This window comes from Oryza brachyantha, chromosome 10 (assembly GCF_000231095.2).
Source record: "Oryza brachyantha chromosome 10, ObraRS2, whole genome shotgun sequence".
NCBI classification, from domain to species: domain Eukaryota; kingdom Viridiplantae; phylum Streptophyta; class Magnoliopsida; order Poales; family Poaceae; genus Oryza; species Oryza brachyantha.
The window spans coordinates 15,100,691-15,118,309 of NC_023172.2; the positions used below are offsets into that span (position 1 = coordinate 15,100,691).

At 43.6% G+C, this 17,619-nt stretch overlaps 2 protein-coding genes across 3 annotated transcripts; one reads left to right on the forward strand and one right to left on the reverse strand.

The window, feature by feature from the left end:
• The first annotated feature begins 3,125 nt into the window (after positions 1-3,125).
• On the forward strand, positions 3,126-8,568 carry LOC102715796 (oxysterol-binding protein-related protein 1B-like). Of its 2 annotated transcripts, none has more exons than XM_040528316.1 (10): positions 3,126-3,671; positions 4,686-5,039; positions 5,344-5,431; positions 5,785-6,206; positions 6,422-6,577; positions 6,810-6,977; positions 7,178-7,318; positions 7,403-7,639; positions 7,722-7,832; positions 8,104-8,568. In XM_040528316.1, the coding sequence occupies exons 1-10, from the start codon at positions 3,327-3,329 to the stop codon at positions 8,275-8,277; spliced, it is 2,196 nt and encodes a 731-aa protein (XP_040384250.1). In that variant the 5' UTR covers positions 3,126-3,326; the 3' UTR covers positions 8,278-8,568. The 2 variants fall into 2 exon arrangements, with proteins under 2 accessions (XP_040384250.1, XP_040384249.1); XM_040528315.1 differs by having other exon boundaries at positions 3,127-3,671; positions 7,719-7,832.
• Positions 8,569-9,715: 1,147 nt separating this feature from the next.
• Positions 9,716-15,192, reverse strand: LOC102705010 (protein NRT1/ PTR FAMILY 6.3-like). The gene is made up of 3 exons (XM_006661978.3): positions 14,770-15,192; positions 14,092-14,672; positions 9,716-10,920 (listed from the first exon to the last, which is right to left on the reverse strand). Exons 1-3 carry the CDS (start codon positions 15,109-15,111, stop codon positions 10,074-10,076), a joined length of 1,770 nt encoding a protein of 589 aa, XP_006662041.1. The 5' UTR covers positions 15,112-15,192; the 3' UTR covers positions 9,716-10,073.
• Positions 15,193-17,619: the final 2,427 nt, after the last annotated feature.

Consider the following 17,619-nt stretch of genomic DNA (forward strand, 5'->3'; position numbering starts at 1 on the left):
TGCTTTAGATTTCGTGCCGCTGTCTCCTGGCCCCAGCCATTGCCAATTGGAGTAGAAGAAGAGATGAACTACTGCTACACGAGGTAGCAACAGTATGGATGGAAACGGTATGGTGCACTGGTGATTCCGAGGACGACGACGGCCGGCCGGTGGGCCGCCGGCGGCCTGCATTTGGGGGAGACAGGCGAGCTCCTCCGGCCAGCACGCCGGTGTCGCCTCGGAATTCGGGCCGTGCTTTTTCTCTCGGTGTTCTTGTTGGCCCAGCAGCACTAACCTGGATGCATTGGGCTGCCTAAAGCCGAATTTTTGCTTGCACGTTTTTGGTTGCTAACAGTTGTGCCTGAGTTTGGCTTTGATCAGATCGTCAGAGACAATTATTTCTGATAACCACTACACTAGCGTTTTCTGTTAATGAAATTAGAAGATCATATTTTTCTGATTCAATTAGTTTTTCACCATCTTCTGTGCAGCATTGTAACTTTGTCATGTGAATTGCAAATACGCAATTCACCTCTCAAGGTTACCCAATGTACTGATCCAAAAATTCAGCAGAGCACGCGTGCGTCTTGACACCAGGATCAACAAGTTCATCCGGAGCTCTCATCTTTTTTTCAGTCGAGCAGATCATCAGAGATTCAGAGCAGAGCAGCCACCGTTGCTGCCACTGATCTGCCAGCAGCAACCAAAAGCAGCTCTCCTTTCCCCTGCACGCTGTAAAAAAACAAAACCCCGTCAGTCAGCTAACATGCGGTGGTCAGTGCCGCAGTACCCCAACCCAGAAAGATGTTAACAACCTCACATTCGACGAAGCTATTCGCATGAACAATAAAAATGATTCAGAGATGGTAACTGACAAACTGTAACAGGGTGGATTAAGCTTAAGCTGCTTGAAAATTCAGGTGATTAGGGGAGATAGATAGAGAGAGATCGATGATGCTAGTGTGCTGCTGGTGTCCACTACTGGTTGCCGGCTATCCTAGTAGCACCCGTCGTAATGCACTGGATCGCACATTGGAAGGCGCAGAATTAGCGACGGCGTTTTGCTGTTGCTGTCCAAGTTATCAGCAAGGGGAATCCCATGCCAAATCCAACGAAAATATGCCATTCAATGCACCAGACAGTGACAACGCAGCTCATGGGGAACCTGGTGATGCGATGCCATCGTTGCGCATGGGATTCCGGCCCAACTTGATTGCCGGCCCACATTTTTGTTAGCTTCATGTCCAGTTGATCTCCCAGTGGATGAACACTAGTGTGTGCAAGGCCCATTTAAGGCAGCGCTATTCTGGGCTTAGGTATAGCACCTCGTTAGCACATTTTTCGAGTTATCCTATGTTTTTTTTACTTTAATGACTATTTGTCTTATTCAAAAGTTATAAAAATATTATTTATTTTACTTGTGACTTACTTTATTATCAAAAAGAACTTTAAGCATGACTTGTTATTTTTTATATTTGTACTAAAGTTTTAAATAAGACGAGTGGTCAAACATTGCCACCAAAAAAGTCAAACATCTTACATTATAAAATGAAGACAGTAAATTGTTTACACGGGATTAGAACTCCATATCTGTACTGTGCCCAACGAACTGCTGGGTACCCAATATGTTTCACTTGATTAACATATCAATAGATAATTAAATAAAGAGCAACATAATCAATAAGTTGTAAGGTTATGGGTAATAGTTTAGAAGTAGAACACACATTATCACCAAACTAACATAATTTCATCAATGTTTATTATTTTAATAGGCCAATGTAAAATAGGTATGAGAAATATGCCAAAATCAGCACCTACATAAAAATCAGGTAGGACATAGGTTACCTGTAGATAAAAATTAAAACTCGTATACTAACTACTCACTGCGTTTCATATTATAAGACTTTATAACTTTGTTTAGGTTTATCTATTGATCATTTATATATATTTTGATGTGTTAGCATTTATAGGAATTTGGATAACACGAAAGTATACTAAATCTATATTTTTTAAGTCACGGATAGACGTGCTCACAAAGAAATCAAACCTATGTCTATATTCATCAGGTCATATAACCATGGATACCCGAATCCATGGTAAAATTGACATCCTCTCTCTCGCTTATAAGAGCATCTTTAATGTGTGTTCTAGAAGGTGCATAGAAGAGAGAGAAATATATAAAATGGATGCTATACATTGAAGAGAGTGTGCTAAGCTAAATTTTCTAAGCATACATTGCTTATCTAAGCAACTAGTTCTTAGATTAAAAAATATTGCATGGTGGGGGAAAAGTGAGAAGGATGACAACTTTTTATCTTAATGGGTCCTACCTTAATCTAGCAATATGAGTCTAAGCATTGGAGCACACTTAACTAAACTAGCACCTTATGATATGTCTATTATTAAAACTTACAAAGGAAATATATACTAAAGATGCCCTAAGCTACTACGTCCGTTTTATAATATAAAATGTTTAACTATTGACTAACCATTTGTTTTATTTAAAAATTTAGTACAAATATAAAAATAGACAAGTTGTGCTGAAAGTTCTTTTTTATAATAAAGTAATTCACAAGAAAAATAAATAATATTTTTATAATTTTTCTAAATAAGATAAATAATCAAATATTACGAGGAAAAAAAATCAAACAAACACAACTGCCGCGGTTTGAGAAGTCAACGGCCGGAGAGGGTAGTAGCATAGGAGGGTAGTGTGTGGCTGGCAGGTGGGCCCCACTGGCCAGCTCGCGTACGGAGCTCCGCGCGCCTACCCGACGCGGTCAGCCAGCCAGTGACGGACACCTGGGACCACCTGCTCTACCCGCCGCTGTCATGTGGGACCCAGGTGAAAGGAACGAAAGGGTAATCCCAACCCATAACACTAGATATAATTTATATAAACTTTCCATAAAAAACTAATACTAATACTACTCTTCTAATACAAACACCACTGTTTCACACTTCAATTTAATGCTACTTACCTCTCATGATATCTTGAATGTTGTGTAGAAATCATATACATGGTTTTATTTTCTTTTCTCATTTATTTACTTGGCATATTATTTTTTATTAACAATGTTATAGACATCATTCGTTGGGTTAGGAATACGCTAAGCACAGGCCTCCATCCATAGTAGAAAAAGGCAAGGCGAGGCAACTCGACTCGATTCCGCGCCCGCCGCGTGGGGAGGCGGAGGCGGAGGAAGACGACGGCGACCCTCCCGCGAATAAACAAATCCAAATGGTGGGGGTGGCCTCGCCGTGAGGAGGACGACCACCACCACCACCACCGAGCGCTCCTAGTCCTACCCCGGTCTACTGCCTAGCGCGTAGCTTTGCCCCCCGAGATGCGGCCGAGGGAGATGCACCCGCTCTGCTGCCTCGCCGCCGACTGCGTCCCCGGGGGGGAGGCGGACGGGGGAGGCTGCTCCCCGCCGCCTGCGGCGGCCTCGGAGGAGGAGGCGGCGGTGGCCGGGGTGCTGTACAAGTGGACCAACATCGGCAAGGGGTGGCGGCCGCGGTGGTTCGCGATCCGGGGCGGGGTGCTGGCGTACTCGAAGATCCGCCGCCGCGTGGCCGCCGAGCCGCCGCCGCCGCCGCCCGAGGCTGGCGCCGGCGGCGGCGTCAGGCTCATCGGGGTGCCCCGCCGCGGCGGCGTCGGGGACCAGCCCATCGGATTCGTCCCTCTCAAGGTGGGTGACTCGCGCTCTTTCCCCCTCCATTCCTTTCGCATTTCGATCCCAACCTCTCGTGCTTCGATTCGCACACTCAATAACTCGAAACCGCGACGAAATCGGTTGGTTCAACTGCACGCAAGCATTTCATCGACCGATCTCTACCACTACCGGTACCAATTTAGTAGCAGCTGCACATTTGCTTCCCCGAATCAATTCGCACGAGTTTGGTGTGCCTACCGCTGCTGCTCGGCTTCCGCGGGGCGCATCGCAGTCGCCCAGATCGGAACAGTCCAACAGATGCTGCAGCTATCATCAGCTCACAAGCTTTTGGCTCCATCTGTAAAAGCCCAACGCGTGGCCTCGTCGCGAGCCGTACGTCGTCACGATCTACGGCCAAGATCGCTCGAAGTAGTAGCATCGTTGCAATGGCTGCTGCCTAACGCTTGTCGGATAAAGAGATGCCTTGCTTGGATCGGAGCTGGAGCTGCCCTTTTCTCTAAACACGAGTGAGCTCACTGTAAAAGAGCAGTCTTTGCATCGACTTTTAGCCAGCTACAGAGGCAAGCCTGTCACCGTGTGCTCATCAGGGCAGGAGAGGCTGGCTGGCAAGAGGATCACGCACGGGAACAACCAGCTGGACTTTGTTCAGACGGATTGATGGCTTGGCGCCTCCACTTGTATATTGCATTGCATGTCCGTGAGTTGTTGGGAATGTAAGGTGGTACGGACCACTCTCCCTAGTCATTTATATGGCCTGGGAGCGTTGCACCTCGCTCTCTTGGCTGCTGCTTCAGTCAGCGGGCTTTATGTTCGCTTGTCTTTTAGGTATCGGTTTTACAGTGCCGGAGGCTGACGATATTTAGTGCAGTACACTGTTACTGTAGTCTGTAGGTTTGTAAAAATATATATGTCGATATTGTTTCACCAGCGCAAACAAGTAGTACATATGCATTTGACGAACGGATTGTGTTTTGGTATAAAGTTGTTACTCTGGTTGCTGATTCTCTGTTTCTTTCGAATTGTTTGTAGATCTCATCATTTAGTGAAAGTAAGTCAGATGATAAACGGTTCTATATTATTACTCCAACCAAGACACTTCAGCTGAGGACTGGCTCTGCTAAGGATCGTGTGGCTTGGATTGAAGCACTTGTTTCTGCGAGGAGTGAACTTTCTCTTAATGGGGTTGTACCGTGTGACCAGAATGAGGGATCATTTTCCACTGAAAAGCTTAGGAATCGCTTGCATGCTGAGGGTGTTGGCGAGGAAGCTATTAAAGACTGCGAACAGATTATTCATTCAGAATTTTCGCAGTATCACACACAGATGAAGCAACGGTGTGAAGAGTATTTAAACTTTATTGGCAGTCTTCCAAGGGAACTTGAGGTAACTCCTTCTCAAAGGTCATTTGATGATTTATATAAACAACCCATGAATTTCCCATTCGATCTATTTTAATCCTGAATATCTTACCAATTTGATGGGATTAATATGCTGCAAATAGAAAATTATGTGTAATTAGACTGAATAGATCATGCATCTAAAACAACAGCTAGGTTGTCAGGACTTTCAGTTATCATCTGAAAGTCAGGTAATAAATTGATTTTGTGTTATCTGCTGGTCTGAAATTGCCTTCTTTATTTTTTGGGAAACAAAAAAAATTGTCTGCTGACATATTTTGTTCTTTTAGGTAGTTAATTCGGGAGATGCATCTACTATCGAGAAGCCACAGTCAGAGTTGTTCAAACATGACTGTTCCAGTTCTGGAAAATGTAGTGGTACTTGAATTTTTTTTATTACTCATGTTTTCTTTTTACAGTTTTGACTAGCTTAGTCACATGACATTAGAAAAAGTTATTGCTCCAAGTACATGCAATGGTGTTGATTTCACTTTTTCAAGCTTATTTATATTACTTTACTTGCCTATATCTGGTCCCTGGTACATCAATGAATTTTATGTTATTCCCTTGGACTAATCTAAAAAGCAAAGGATGGAAACATCTTGAAATAGACCACACCTTTTAGTTTTTAGTGCAGATACTTTCTTCTGCTAGTTTTTTTGTGTGATTTTTGTTCTGTGAGAGGTCTGGAATATGTCTATTTCTGATTTTTAAATTTTATTTTATATCAGAGTACAGCAACACAGAATCATCTGATGATGCTGGCAAACAAGAAGTAGGGCAGTTCTCAGATGAAGACGAGTTTCATTTCTATGATACAAGACAAAGCTTCAGTGACATTGCTGCTAGTCCTGACTTGAAAGTGAGATGTTCAAATAATGGGCGTGGAGCTCACAAGTTTGGTGAATTACTAGCTGCCGACAAGACTAATGAATTATTGTCATCTATAAAACGCCGCTCAGAGTTGCCTGTACCATTAGAAAAGGAGAAAGGTGTTAGCCTGTGGTCAATGATCAAAGATAATGTTGGCAAGGATCTTACAAGAGTCTGTCTTCCAGTTTACTTTAATGAGCCATTGTCTTCTCTTCAAAAGTGCTTTGAAGATTTGGAGTATTCTGATTTACTGGATCGTGCAGCTGAATATGGTTCAAAGGTATGTCTATTTCTATAGCTTCCACCTATACCGTGAAATGATCTGCTTGATATTGTATGATTTTGTAAATATCACAATTGAACCATGAACTTTGTAGTTGTAAAACAATGAGCCACGAAATTGGTGTATCCAAATTACAGTGCAGCTATAAGTTAATCTCAATTTAGCCAACTGTATTGAGCTGATACTCATATCTTAATTTGCATATACATTAGGGAAACGGGCTGATGAGAATTCTTTATGTTGCTGCGTTTGCGGTCTCTGGATATGCTTCCACGGATTCTCGCCCCTGCAAACCTTTCAATCCATTGTTGGGAGAAACATATGAAGCTGATTACCCTGAAAAGGGAGTCCGTTTCTTCTCTGAAAAGGTCAGTTTGGAATCCAGTGCATTCTGATTCAGATTAGATTACCATTTAGCCAAGCACTACGGTGAGATTAAATCCTTCTGTAGATAACTGGGAGATAGGCAATATGAAGCTGTGAAATGTTTTGATTGAAAGCATAGAAGTGCAGACGGTGTTCTGATTCCAGGCAACAATAGTCTTTTCTACATTTAATATGCCATAGTGAGTTAATTTGCTAGTTCATTCTTGCCACCAGGTTAGTCATCATCCTATGGTTATGGCATGCCATTGTGAAGGGAAAGGTTGGAAATTTTGGGGAGATAGCAATCTGAAGAGCAAATTTTGGGGGCAGTCAATTCAACTTGATCCCAGTGGTGTGCTAACTCTAGAGTTTGATGATGGAGAAACTTTCCAATGGAGTAAGGTACAAATTCTTTCACTGGAGACTAAACTCTTTCTTTTGACTCTTTGATGATTCACAACTGGCCCTGCCTATTTTCCTCCAATCTAGTAACCTGTCTCCATTTTCCCCATTGTTTATGCACATACTACGTTCAGAGATCTGCAATAAGTATTGGATATCCTTCTGCCAATAAACACCTATTATTTTCGTTTTCATGTCAGGTTACAACAACAATTAATAACCTTATTATTGGTCGAGTCTATTGCCATCACCATGGCACGATGAACATAAGTGGAAACAGACAATATTCGTGCAAGCTGACTTTCAAAGAGCAGTCTTTCCTCGATCGTAATCCTCGCCAGGTATGAGGAACCATTTTCCATCAAAGCTCCTGTTTTTCTTTCCTCTTCATTTATAGGTTACTAACATGTATGGTTGTATGCAAGGTTCAAGGATTTGTTACGGATGCTAATGGGACAAAGGTGGCATCCTTGATGGGAAAGTGGGATGAGAGCATGTCTTGCATCATTAATGATGATGCTTCTAAAGTGAACCCCCGTAATGTAAATCAGAGCACGGGGGCCACTTTATTGTGGGAGAAAAATCAGCCTGCAGCCAATCCCACTCGATATAACCTGTCATCATTTGCAATCACTTTAAATGAGCTGACACCAGGTCTTAAGGTAGGCGCAGAGCATATACTTCGCCACTGTTAATTTTTCATGGTGCTGAACCTAACATACTATTTAATCGTTTGTTAAGGAGAAGCTTCCACCAACGGATTCAAGACTCAGGCCAGATCAGCGGCATCTAGAGAATGGGGAATATGAGAAGGCTAACTCCGAAAAATTGCGCCTGGAGACGAGGCAGAGGATGGTAGCATTCTTGTTAAATTCTCCTATATTTTTAATCAAAGCTTTTTTTAATGCTTACCTGCTTCACTGTATGGGTGCATCAAACCACACTGAATTTTATGGTCTTTTATCACTGATTCACTGCAGTTGTAAATCCATCATCTGATAGGTGAATCACTGCACTGGAGAATCTTAATTCTCATTCACAAAGTGCAGCCAGCACACCTATCTCCTGCATGGAAAAATACAGTGATCACCTGCTCTAACTGCAGTCCTCATCTCTTCCTGTACAGGCAAGGAAGATGCAGGAGAGTGGTTGGAAGCCAAGATGGTTCCAAAGGGACACAGAGGATGGAACATTTCGCTATGTCGGAGGTTACTGGGAGGCAAGGGAGCAGAGGAAATGGGTTGGCTGCAATGACATATTTGGCAATGTCACCACACTTTGCACCAGCACAAGTATATAGAGGGAGTTCTGTTTAGTAGTCGTTGACATCCCCATTAATTGTTGGAAGGTAAATAGTTGATCGATCGGCTGCTCCCATCTCCACCATGCAAACAAGAGCTAACAGCTCTCCTGTGTCATATAGAAAAGAACTTGGGACATTGTGTGCATACCGGCATACTTAACTGCGAGGCCTGCTAACGATGCTGCTAAAAATCCTCGGCGATATCCATTTTTTCAATCTTTGTACTGTTCCACAGAGATATGATTACATACTTGCTTTCCTAATTGTAATTGATGGACGTTCATCTTTCTTTTTGCGACCCCTGTGCCAAACTTGGTTCTGGGACAGTACAAATTCGAATGTTAAAACCTAATTTCACAGTTGAATTTGATTTTTTTTATCGTGTTTGTTTTCTAGCATTGAATCTCAAGTAGCTAAAAACACACATTATAGTTTTACCTAAAAAACAATATTTTTCTTGCTAAAAAATACATAATCTTGTCTGTATATCAATCTTGGCGCCTCCTCGTTGGAGCATAGAAATGATACATTTATAGATTCAATCATCTAATGTGGACGTCAAATAATCCATCGGATTGAGATTCTAATAGATATTGGTATTCACGGAATTTTTTTTAAATCTTTCCTGATTATCCCATAAAACATTGTGTTTGTATGGACATTAACCCTAACCCTATAATATTACACGATGGACATGTAATGCAAGTGCTAAACTTCTTTGACCTTGGCCCGGCCCAGTATACGAGTTGGGCCGGGCCCAGGACATTCCGACGGAACTGGCCCATCTCTTTTCAGTTTTACCGGCCCATTTCGCTCTAGGTCGGAGCTCTCCTCTGAATCTGGAGGGTTCTAGACAGTTCGAGCGGCGAGACCTCCACCAGGAACCTCTCCTTTCTCCATCCATCCAAGCTCATCGTTCTCGCTAGTCCCGCCACTATCCTCTGCTTTTTTTTTTCTCTGTCTCTCTTGCCCTCTCCGTGTTCCTCGTGATCGACGATGCTACAAGCTACTCCAGATGGCATGAGGAGGAGATGCATGAGAGACGATCGAGCTTTTCCTTCCCGCGCGTGTGCCTCGTGCATGACAGGGAGGGTGGGGGGGAGTGGAGAGATCACCGCGTCCACTGATCCACGCATTTGCATCGATCGCCATGGCGTCGTCGATCGAACAAATGGATCGACGGGAGCAAAAGAGCTTCCCACTTTCTGGTGCAGGGGCAAACAAGTGGACTAAATCATTTGTCAAAAAAATCTATAAAAATGATTTTTCGTATACAAATCCTAGGTGGGCCACGACTTCTGCAGGATTGTAGATGACTAATATATACTCCCACTCTTAGCGATTTTTCAGGTTTTTAATAACTGTTTGGTTATGTTTTTAAACTTACAAATAAACAAGTAAAAATACTCTTAGGGAAAAAAGAAACAGCTCCACATTTCATATGAACAAAACCTTTTTCTTATTGATCAGATTCAGAGGTGCCCTCACCTCGCAGGAATTTCCTCCTGCGCTGCACAGTACTATCAGTATACGATGTACATATACCAGTATAAATCTTCCCTTCCCCCTACGTGTACAGCTTCATTCTACAGCAGCAGTACATTCTTTTTTTTTTACCCTCCTCACGTACACATTAATTAACTGCGTAATATACCCAGATTATATATATCCGGTGAAATACATCCGTATCCCACCGAATACACGAAGAAAAAAAATCAAAATACAAAGAAAAAACCAAAGTTATACAAGGAGACGACGACGCGCGCGTGCTAACTGCGAGCTAGCATCATGCGTCAGTGGCCGACGGCTATGGTCTCCTCGTCGGCGAGCTCGATGCCGGCGTCGGCGAGGCGCTTCTCCTTGTAGACGTAGCCCTTGGCGGCGAGCGTGAAGAAGCAGAGGTTGATGGCGCTGAGCACGGCGAGCAGCCAGTAGAAGTAGTCGAGCCTCCCGTGGTCGAGGTTGTCGGCGAGCCAGCCGCCGCGGGGGCCGTGGCCGGTGATCTTGTGGACGATGGTGACGAGCAGCGTGCTGAAGAAGAAGCCGATGGCGCAGGTGCTGAGGAACAGGCCCGTGCTCATGGTCTTCATCCCCTTGGGGCACTCGCGGAGGAAGAAGTCGAGCTGGCCCATGTAGGTGAACGCCTCGCCGGCGCCGACGAGCACGAACTGCGGCATCAGGAGGAACACCGTGAGCACGGCGCCGTGGGAGGACGACGCGAGCCGGTGGCGCTCGATGAGCGCCGCGGCGGCCATGCCGGCGATGGAGAGGAAGAGGCCGACGAAGACGCGCTGGAGGGGGGTGAGCCCGTGCGGGTTGCCGGTGAGCCGCCGCGCGACGGGGAGCACGAGGCGATCGTAGAAGGGCACGGTGAGGAGGATGGAGCCGATGAGGAAGACGGTGAGGGAGCCCGCCGGGATGAGGAAGGAGCCGACGACGCGGCGGTCCATGATCGACGCCTGGGCGACGGCGAAGGTGGTCATCTGGGCGTGGATGGTCCAGAACATGATCGTCGTCGCCCATATCGGCAGCATCCGCACCACCTGCTTCACCTCCTCCACGTCCGTCCTCGTGCACAGCGTCCACTTGCCGCTCGCCGCCGGCGCCGCCCCGTCGATGATCGCCGCGTGGTCCAGGAACCTGCGTTATAGTCAACACGAATACATACACCAATCAGTCAACGTACGCATGCATGATTACCACTTCACTGCCAGCTAGTGACTGACAGTTAAGTTAATCACATATGGAGTAACTAAGACATGTTAGGCTTTTAAGGTTCCTGGAAAACAATCATTTAATTTTTATTATTTTAACATTTTGAAACTAAACTTAGTTCATTAGTTCTTTTTAACATAAACTTAGTTCATTAGGTTAAGTGAGAGTCAGCACAAATTATTGTTGGCGACCGACCATACCCATCTGGGGTGGATAACTAGCTAACTCACTTCGTTTGGGCTCATTATAATTAACGAGCCAACTCGCTTGCCTCGTTAACATTAACAAACAAAAAAGCTAGCTTGGCTTGTCTCATGAGCTAGCTGTTAGGCTTGATAACAAGCTCTATTTTATCGAAATTGTTTCTATACTTTATAAATTTATTGCTCTATCATATATTAACATAACCATAGACACTAACTAATAAATAACTCATTAAGATATAATAGTTTCGATGTGATTATATAACTAATTAAACATATGTTAATAAGTTCTAAATATATTAAAAATCATAATAATTTTTAGTACTAACGAGCGCAACAAACAGCTCCCGAGCCGTCTCGTTAAGCTCACGAACTAAAAGCTAAAGTTTGGCCGACTCATTAAGACTATAACTTCGAGCCGATTCTAGCCGTGAGCCCTTGGAGAATTTTTTATCTGCCCCTGTACCCATCCCTCGGCTGCTAAACCATCACCTCACCGCAAGATCCAATGGGAGCCGAGCCGGCATGAGGAGAAGTTCCAGGCAGCGGAATCACACGGCGCGCCGGGCAGGCAGAGAGATGCGTGCAAAACTTGGAACGAATTGCTGCTGCTGCTGCTGCTAAGTTTTAACGAGGCCCAAAAAAAGAGCATTTGTTGAGAAGAAGTTCTTTAACACACGAGTGTATATACATCCGTTATTTGTATGTCATCTAAATAGTCATCAAAAAATATGAAAAAAATTGATAAGATAGATTGATACGAGTTATATTACTCCACCAACATGCAAGTTTAAATTTAACTTCTACAAGTTGTAACAAAAATAACAAAAGCGATTATGAATATGCATATACCTAATTTCAATTTTGTTTGTTTTTTTGCTACAACTTGTAGAAGTTGAATTTAAACTTATATGTTTGTAAAGTGATATAACTCATATTAATCTATCTTATCAAATTTTTTCATATTTTTTGATGGCTATTTAGATGACATGAAAACTGTTTCCCCATTTGTTGGGAGACTGGCTAGCTATCTACCACATCTTTCTGTCTCGTCTCTGAATGAAATGGGTTGGCAGTTTGGCACACGCAATGCGTCGTCCGTGTACGTGTGTGATGTTTCTGCTAGCTACTGCTACCATGTATGCATGCCTGCCAGTCAGGGTACGTGGGGAGGAGGAGGCGTTACCTCGCCCAGTGCTCACCTCGGCTAGTTTGGCTACTCTGCTTTTGATTCTGTGTCGTATGTATGAATCGTGGCACTTTGTTAATCAGGTCAAAGACGCTCGCTCCAGACGCTCAAGAGCCAGCCTTTCGCTTTTGCTTACCTCCTGTGCTCCTACTTACGTTTCGCATCTACCTAGCTAGTTATGTCCATGCGTATCTGGACTAGGACTTCCATTTAACTACACTCACTTAGATTCTGAGAAACAGCCGTCAGTCGGTGTGAAATTAGTTTCTTGGCTTCACAGAATGCAGAAAAACTCGTTTTTTTTTCAGATTTTATCTTCTATCTTTTTTTTCTAATTCTACAACTACATATTCTCGTAAGCTAAAAAAAACTATTGTTGTTTATGACAACTTCTAATTTCTAAAGATTATAAAAAAAACCGTAGTTACCGGAATTGATTATTTCAGGGCAAATCCCATATTTATAGATTCTAAACAAAAAGGGTAGTGCCAGTATATCCAAGTGTGTTCTTCTCAAAGATTCTGATTGGAATGGACTGGATGAATGGATTGATCGATCGATATCAAAGTGGACAGTAGCAAACAGTGCACAAGTGGCAATGGGATGTACATGTGCAATCTCCCGATGTCACTGTACTAATAATGCGTACATCTCGTCCGTCCGTGTCCTAGTGGGGCCATCACCCCCGTCGAAATTATTAGCTACGTCAAGCACTGGTTCTGCCGCTCCATATTCATGTATGGATCGAGCCAAACCATGCCATGCTTTGCTAGGCCAGTTTAATTTCCATGGAATTTCTCTATTTCAAAGGAGACCTAGATCCTGCTCTGTTCCAAAAGAGCCAAAGATTTCGAGAAACAGTTGTCTAAAAAATAAGGGTTTTTAGGTTCTAATTTTTTGTTAGTTTTTTTTATTCTATTGTAACTATATATTCTCATAATCTAAATCAGAATGAGATTATTTGAAAGCTAAAGATTCTATAAGATGCTGGACCTACTAAAAGATTCTATCTAGCTATTACTACTATGCAGGTGTATGCATCTGTACGTGGATACATGGCCTATATACTTCCATTTCCAGCATTAAACTAGTTTTTGGAAATATCCAATATATATGGCTTAATCGCTTAAATATAAAATCCAATAATGGTCCAAATATACTCTCATTCTTAGAAAAAAATCATTTTTTAGGATTAAATTTAAACATACACTGTGTCTAGATTTAAACCTACAAATTTTTTTTTTCTGATATAGAGAAAGTACAGGCTCGTGAGACTGCGGCATATCTGTATGCACGTGTGTCAGTGTGTGTGAGTGGCTGCAGTGGTTTCAGCTGTGATGAAAATGAAAATGGTTCTTTTAAAGAGGGGTGTTGATGCAAATGTTACATCAGCGGGCCAAACAGTGTGCACAAACAATGATGAGCTCCCCGGATAAACTATTATTTATTAATTAATTACCACTAATTTTTTCCAACAACCTGGCCTGCTATTTATGCTAGTCTAATTGTATAAACTAAATTAGAACCATTTCAGTGTCGATGAGTGACCCACATGATCTACTGACAAGAGGGACGATGCATGAATCTTTATCCTATAATTCGTCCAGATTTGGTGAAATTTAATTTGTTTAGGCTAATTATATATGTATTTGGATTATATGGAAGTAAAAAAAATAAAATGTGTGTTCGAGAGGGGAAGCTTACCGGCACTCCTTGCTGTGTGGCAGCCTCTGCTTGCCCTTGATGTCCTGGCCGGCGGCGGCGGCGTCGTCGACGTCGTAGAGCATGTCGGGGTCGGACGGCAGCGGCAGCGAGCGCTTGCTCCAGGCGGCGGCCGTGACGGCGGCGACCTGGGTGAGGGGGCTCCCGACCAGCTTCTTGAACCGGTACTTCCTGGTGCCGGAGAGGAAGACGGCGAGGCCGACGAGGATGCCGACGGCGCAGATGCCATAGCCCCACCGCCGGCCGACGTTGTCCTGGACGTACACCAGCACGGTGGTGGCGAGCAGCGCGCCGATGCTGACGAAGAAGTAGAACCAGTTGAAGAAGCGCATCATCTTCTTGCGCTCGCCGTCGTCGGACTCGTCGAACTGGTCGGAGCCGAAGCCGGACACGCTGGACTTGAGCCCGCCGGTGCCGAGCGCCGTCAGGTAGAGCCCCAGGTACAGCACGCCCAGCTGCGTCCCGTTCGCCACCACGCAGTCGGCGCTCTCCCCCTTGGGGTCGCTGCACGCCGGCGGCCTCAGCCCCGGCGCCGCCGTCGAGATCGTCAGTATCATCACCCCCTGCATATGGAAACCCCCGCCAAGATCGTCAGCATCATCGAGTAGGAGTACTACCAGCTCGTCGTCGTCGTCGGAGGTGATGGAGACGAAGACGAACCGTGGCTTGGACGGCGGCGAAGACGGCGATGGTGAGGTAGCGGCCGAGGTAGGTGTCGGCGATGAACCCACCGAGGAGGCAGAGCATGAATGACGTGCCGATGAAGTTGGTCACCGTGTTGGCCGCCGCGGCATTGCCGAGATGCATGGTGCCGGTCATGTACGGCACCAGGTTGACGGCGATGCCGAGCGTCGTCATCCGCTCGAACAGCTCCGCCCCGAGGATCATCGCGGCGCAGCCCCACCCGCCGGTGGCAGCTCTCCCGGCGGGCCTCCCCTTGTAGTCCCACGCATCCGTCAGCGCCTTCCCCTCCGCCGCTGTCTCCGGCAGCACCATGGCCATATCTTATCGATCACACACAACCAGCCACTAGCGGCGGCGAGACAGACGATCGAGGATGCTCGAGCTCGACTGAGAGACGGTGTCCGGCGGTGGTCGGAGCTCCGGTGCTTTGAAGCCACCGTGTCCACGGCGCCCTCCTTATATAGGCGGGGGATGCATCGGGATTCGTGCTGGCCCGAATCTCACATCTCACAGCTCCACCTACGCTTGCTTAGCTAGCTCGAGGAGTGATTAATTAGGTGATTAATCATTAAGTAATTTAGAATTAGTATCAAGTGTGTTATGTGGGGGAATCAGTATCTCCATCTCCTTCTCCATGCCGCCGGAATTCTTTCCCATGACTCTGGCACTCCTTAATTTAATCTCACAATTATTGACTCCTTGATTGGTTGGATCAGTGGAGGATGAAAGGTGAATTAGGATTTACTTCCATGAATTTTTTTGACTAATTACAACATGTGGTTGGTCAGAAAGTGAGCTTGCAATTTTCGCACTCCCAGAGTGGACGATATACAACGCCAACTTCAACTACCACCACAATTCACATGAGGAAAAAACATGTAGAATAGCTGTGTGTTACAGGATGTTTTGGATTTGTACTAGTCAGATTTCTTTTTAAAAGTTTGATTAAATTTATAGATAAATATAGTCGTGTTTTCAACCCAAAACAAATATAACATAAAATACCATATTCAAACAGTAAATTTAGTGAAACTGATTTGATAGTGTAAATGTTGTTACGTTTTGTATAAACTTGTCAAATTTAAAAATTCTTTGATAAAAACAGATGGAAGAGTAATACAAATGCTGTCCTAAGAGTTAAAAGATTGTCTGAAACTAGTACTAACTCCGTCCCAGTACATATGAGATTCTAACTATTCACCTATAACTTTTAATCATTCGTCTTATTTAAAAATTTAGTGCAAATATAAAAATTTATAAGTAATAATTAAACTACTTTTAATAATAAACAAAATAAATAATATTTTTAATTTTTTTAATAAGACAAGTGGTTAAATATTACAAACAAAAAATCAAAATTGAACGGAGGGAGCGCTATAGATTTGACGAAAGAAGTGATCATGACAGTGCATCAAATTATGTTTTTGGATGGAACATTTTTGTGTGCAGGGACAGTATGTGATATGATCGATGTGCCCATCCTCTGAGGCTGTGACGGCCAATAGAATCTTGCAAAAGGTGAAGTGTTTGTGGAGCAAAGAGATGCGTGTGAATCTGAAAGATACTACTACCTCCTTTAAGAGAAAAAAATATTCAACACAAGAGATTCTGATTTGTCGTGTATTAAACTAGGAGAAACACGAGTTTCCATTTCGGATTTGTATCCTCCTCGTAAGTATATAGTACTACAGTAGTGCAGTTAATCACAATCTTATCCCAATTCCCACATTCTCATTTCTCACGCAGTAAAAAAAAACACATTCGATCGATTTGAAGCTGGAAGACATCATATCCATGATAAAATTAAGATGAATTTGACATTTATACGGTGTTCCATGTTTATCAGGAGGTAAGAGTTTTTGTCTAATTCTAGCCCTTAATTATTGGTTTTACTTTTGCTCAATAAAAATAATCACATCCTTCCATTAACATGACGGCTCCATAAGCAGCTTTCCTTTATGGGGTCAAAACAATGTAATCACTTTCCCTCTTAAATCAGACGTATAGTTGGTTAGGTAGGTTCTTTGTAACGGTAGAATCCGTCCATCTGGATTAATTCAAGTTTAGACTTGGGATACGTGCTCATATTTTCTAAGATTCAATTGGTGTACCTTAACAATCCGACAAAAATGTATCAGTTTCTGGCAACAACGATTTGGACATGCATCTTTCTAGCTGAGGAGCGTATATATACGGTACTAGTACTACCAATGCACGGCGTAGCATACGCAGAAGTTTTTTTTTTCCCTGACGCGAAGAGACAAACCCAAATTCAGATTCAGATGTCCATTTCTGACGGACAGCTCGCCTAGCAAGAGCGACACACGTTGACGTTTGCAACTTTGTTCTCAAGGTATGTGTATGATCAGCTCCATCGTCCAACCGTGGATGACTCTGAACCTGGCTCTCCTTATCTCTTTCCTGTGTGCCGACCTTGTCTTGCTCTTACAAGGGACCACAGCTCACCATTTCTGCTGGTTGTTTGGTTCACGGCTAACTTTAATAAAATTAAAAATAAAGTGTGATTAGTAAAAATGATGGTTAAGTCTATCGTATATTAGTTGTGTATAGGAAAAAAAATATCTAGGCATCAACCGAACATTTACACATCTATTTATAATTTTGACTATTAGTTAATCAATGTTTTATATGAGAATATACCAGGGGCGGATTCAAGGACAAACTCGGATGACTGCCTGGGTTAGGATGGACGTATCTAGATGGTCCCAAAAATTCCTAGCCCAAAGGCTATCTATGTAAAAAAAACTACTTGTGACAAGAAAGAAAAAAGAACTCGCTTATTGACATATCCTGATATACTTTTAA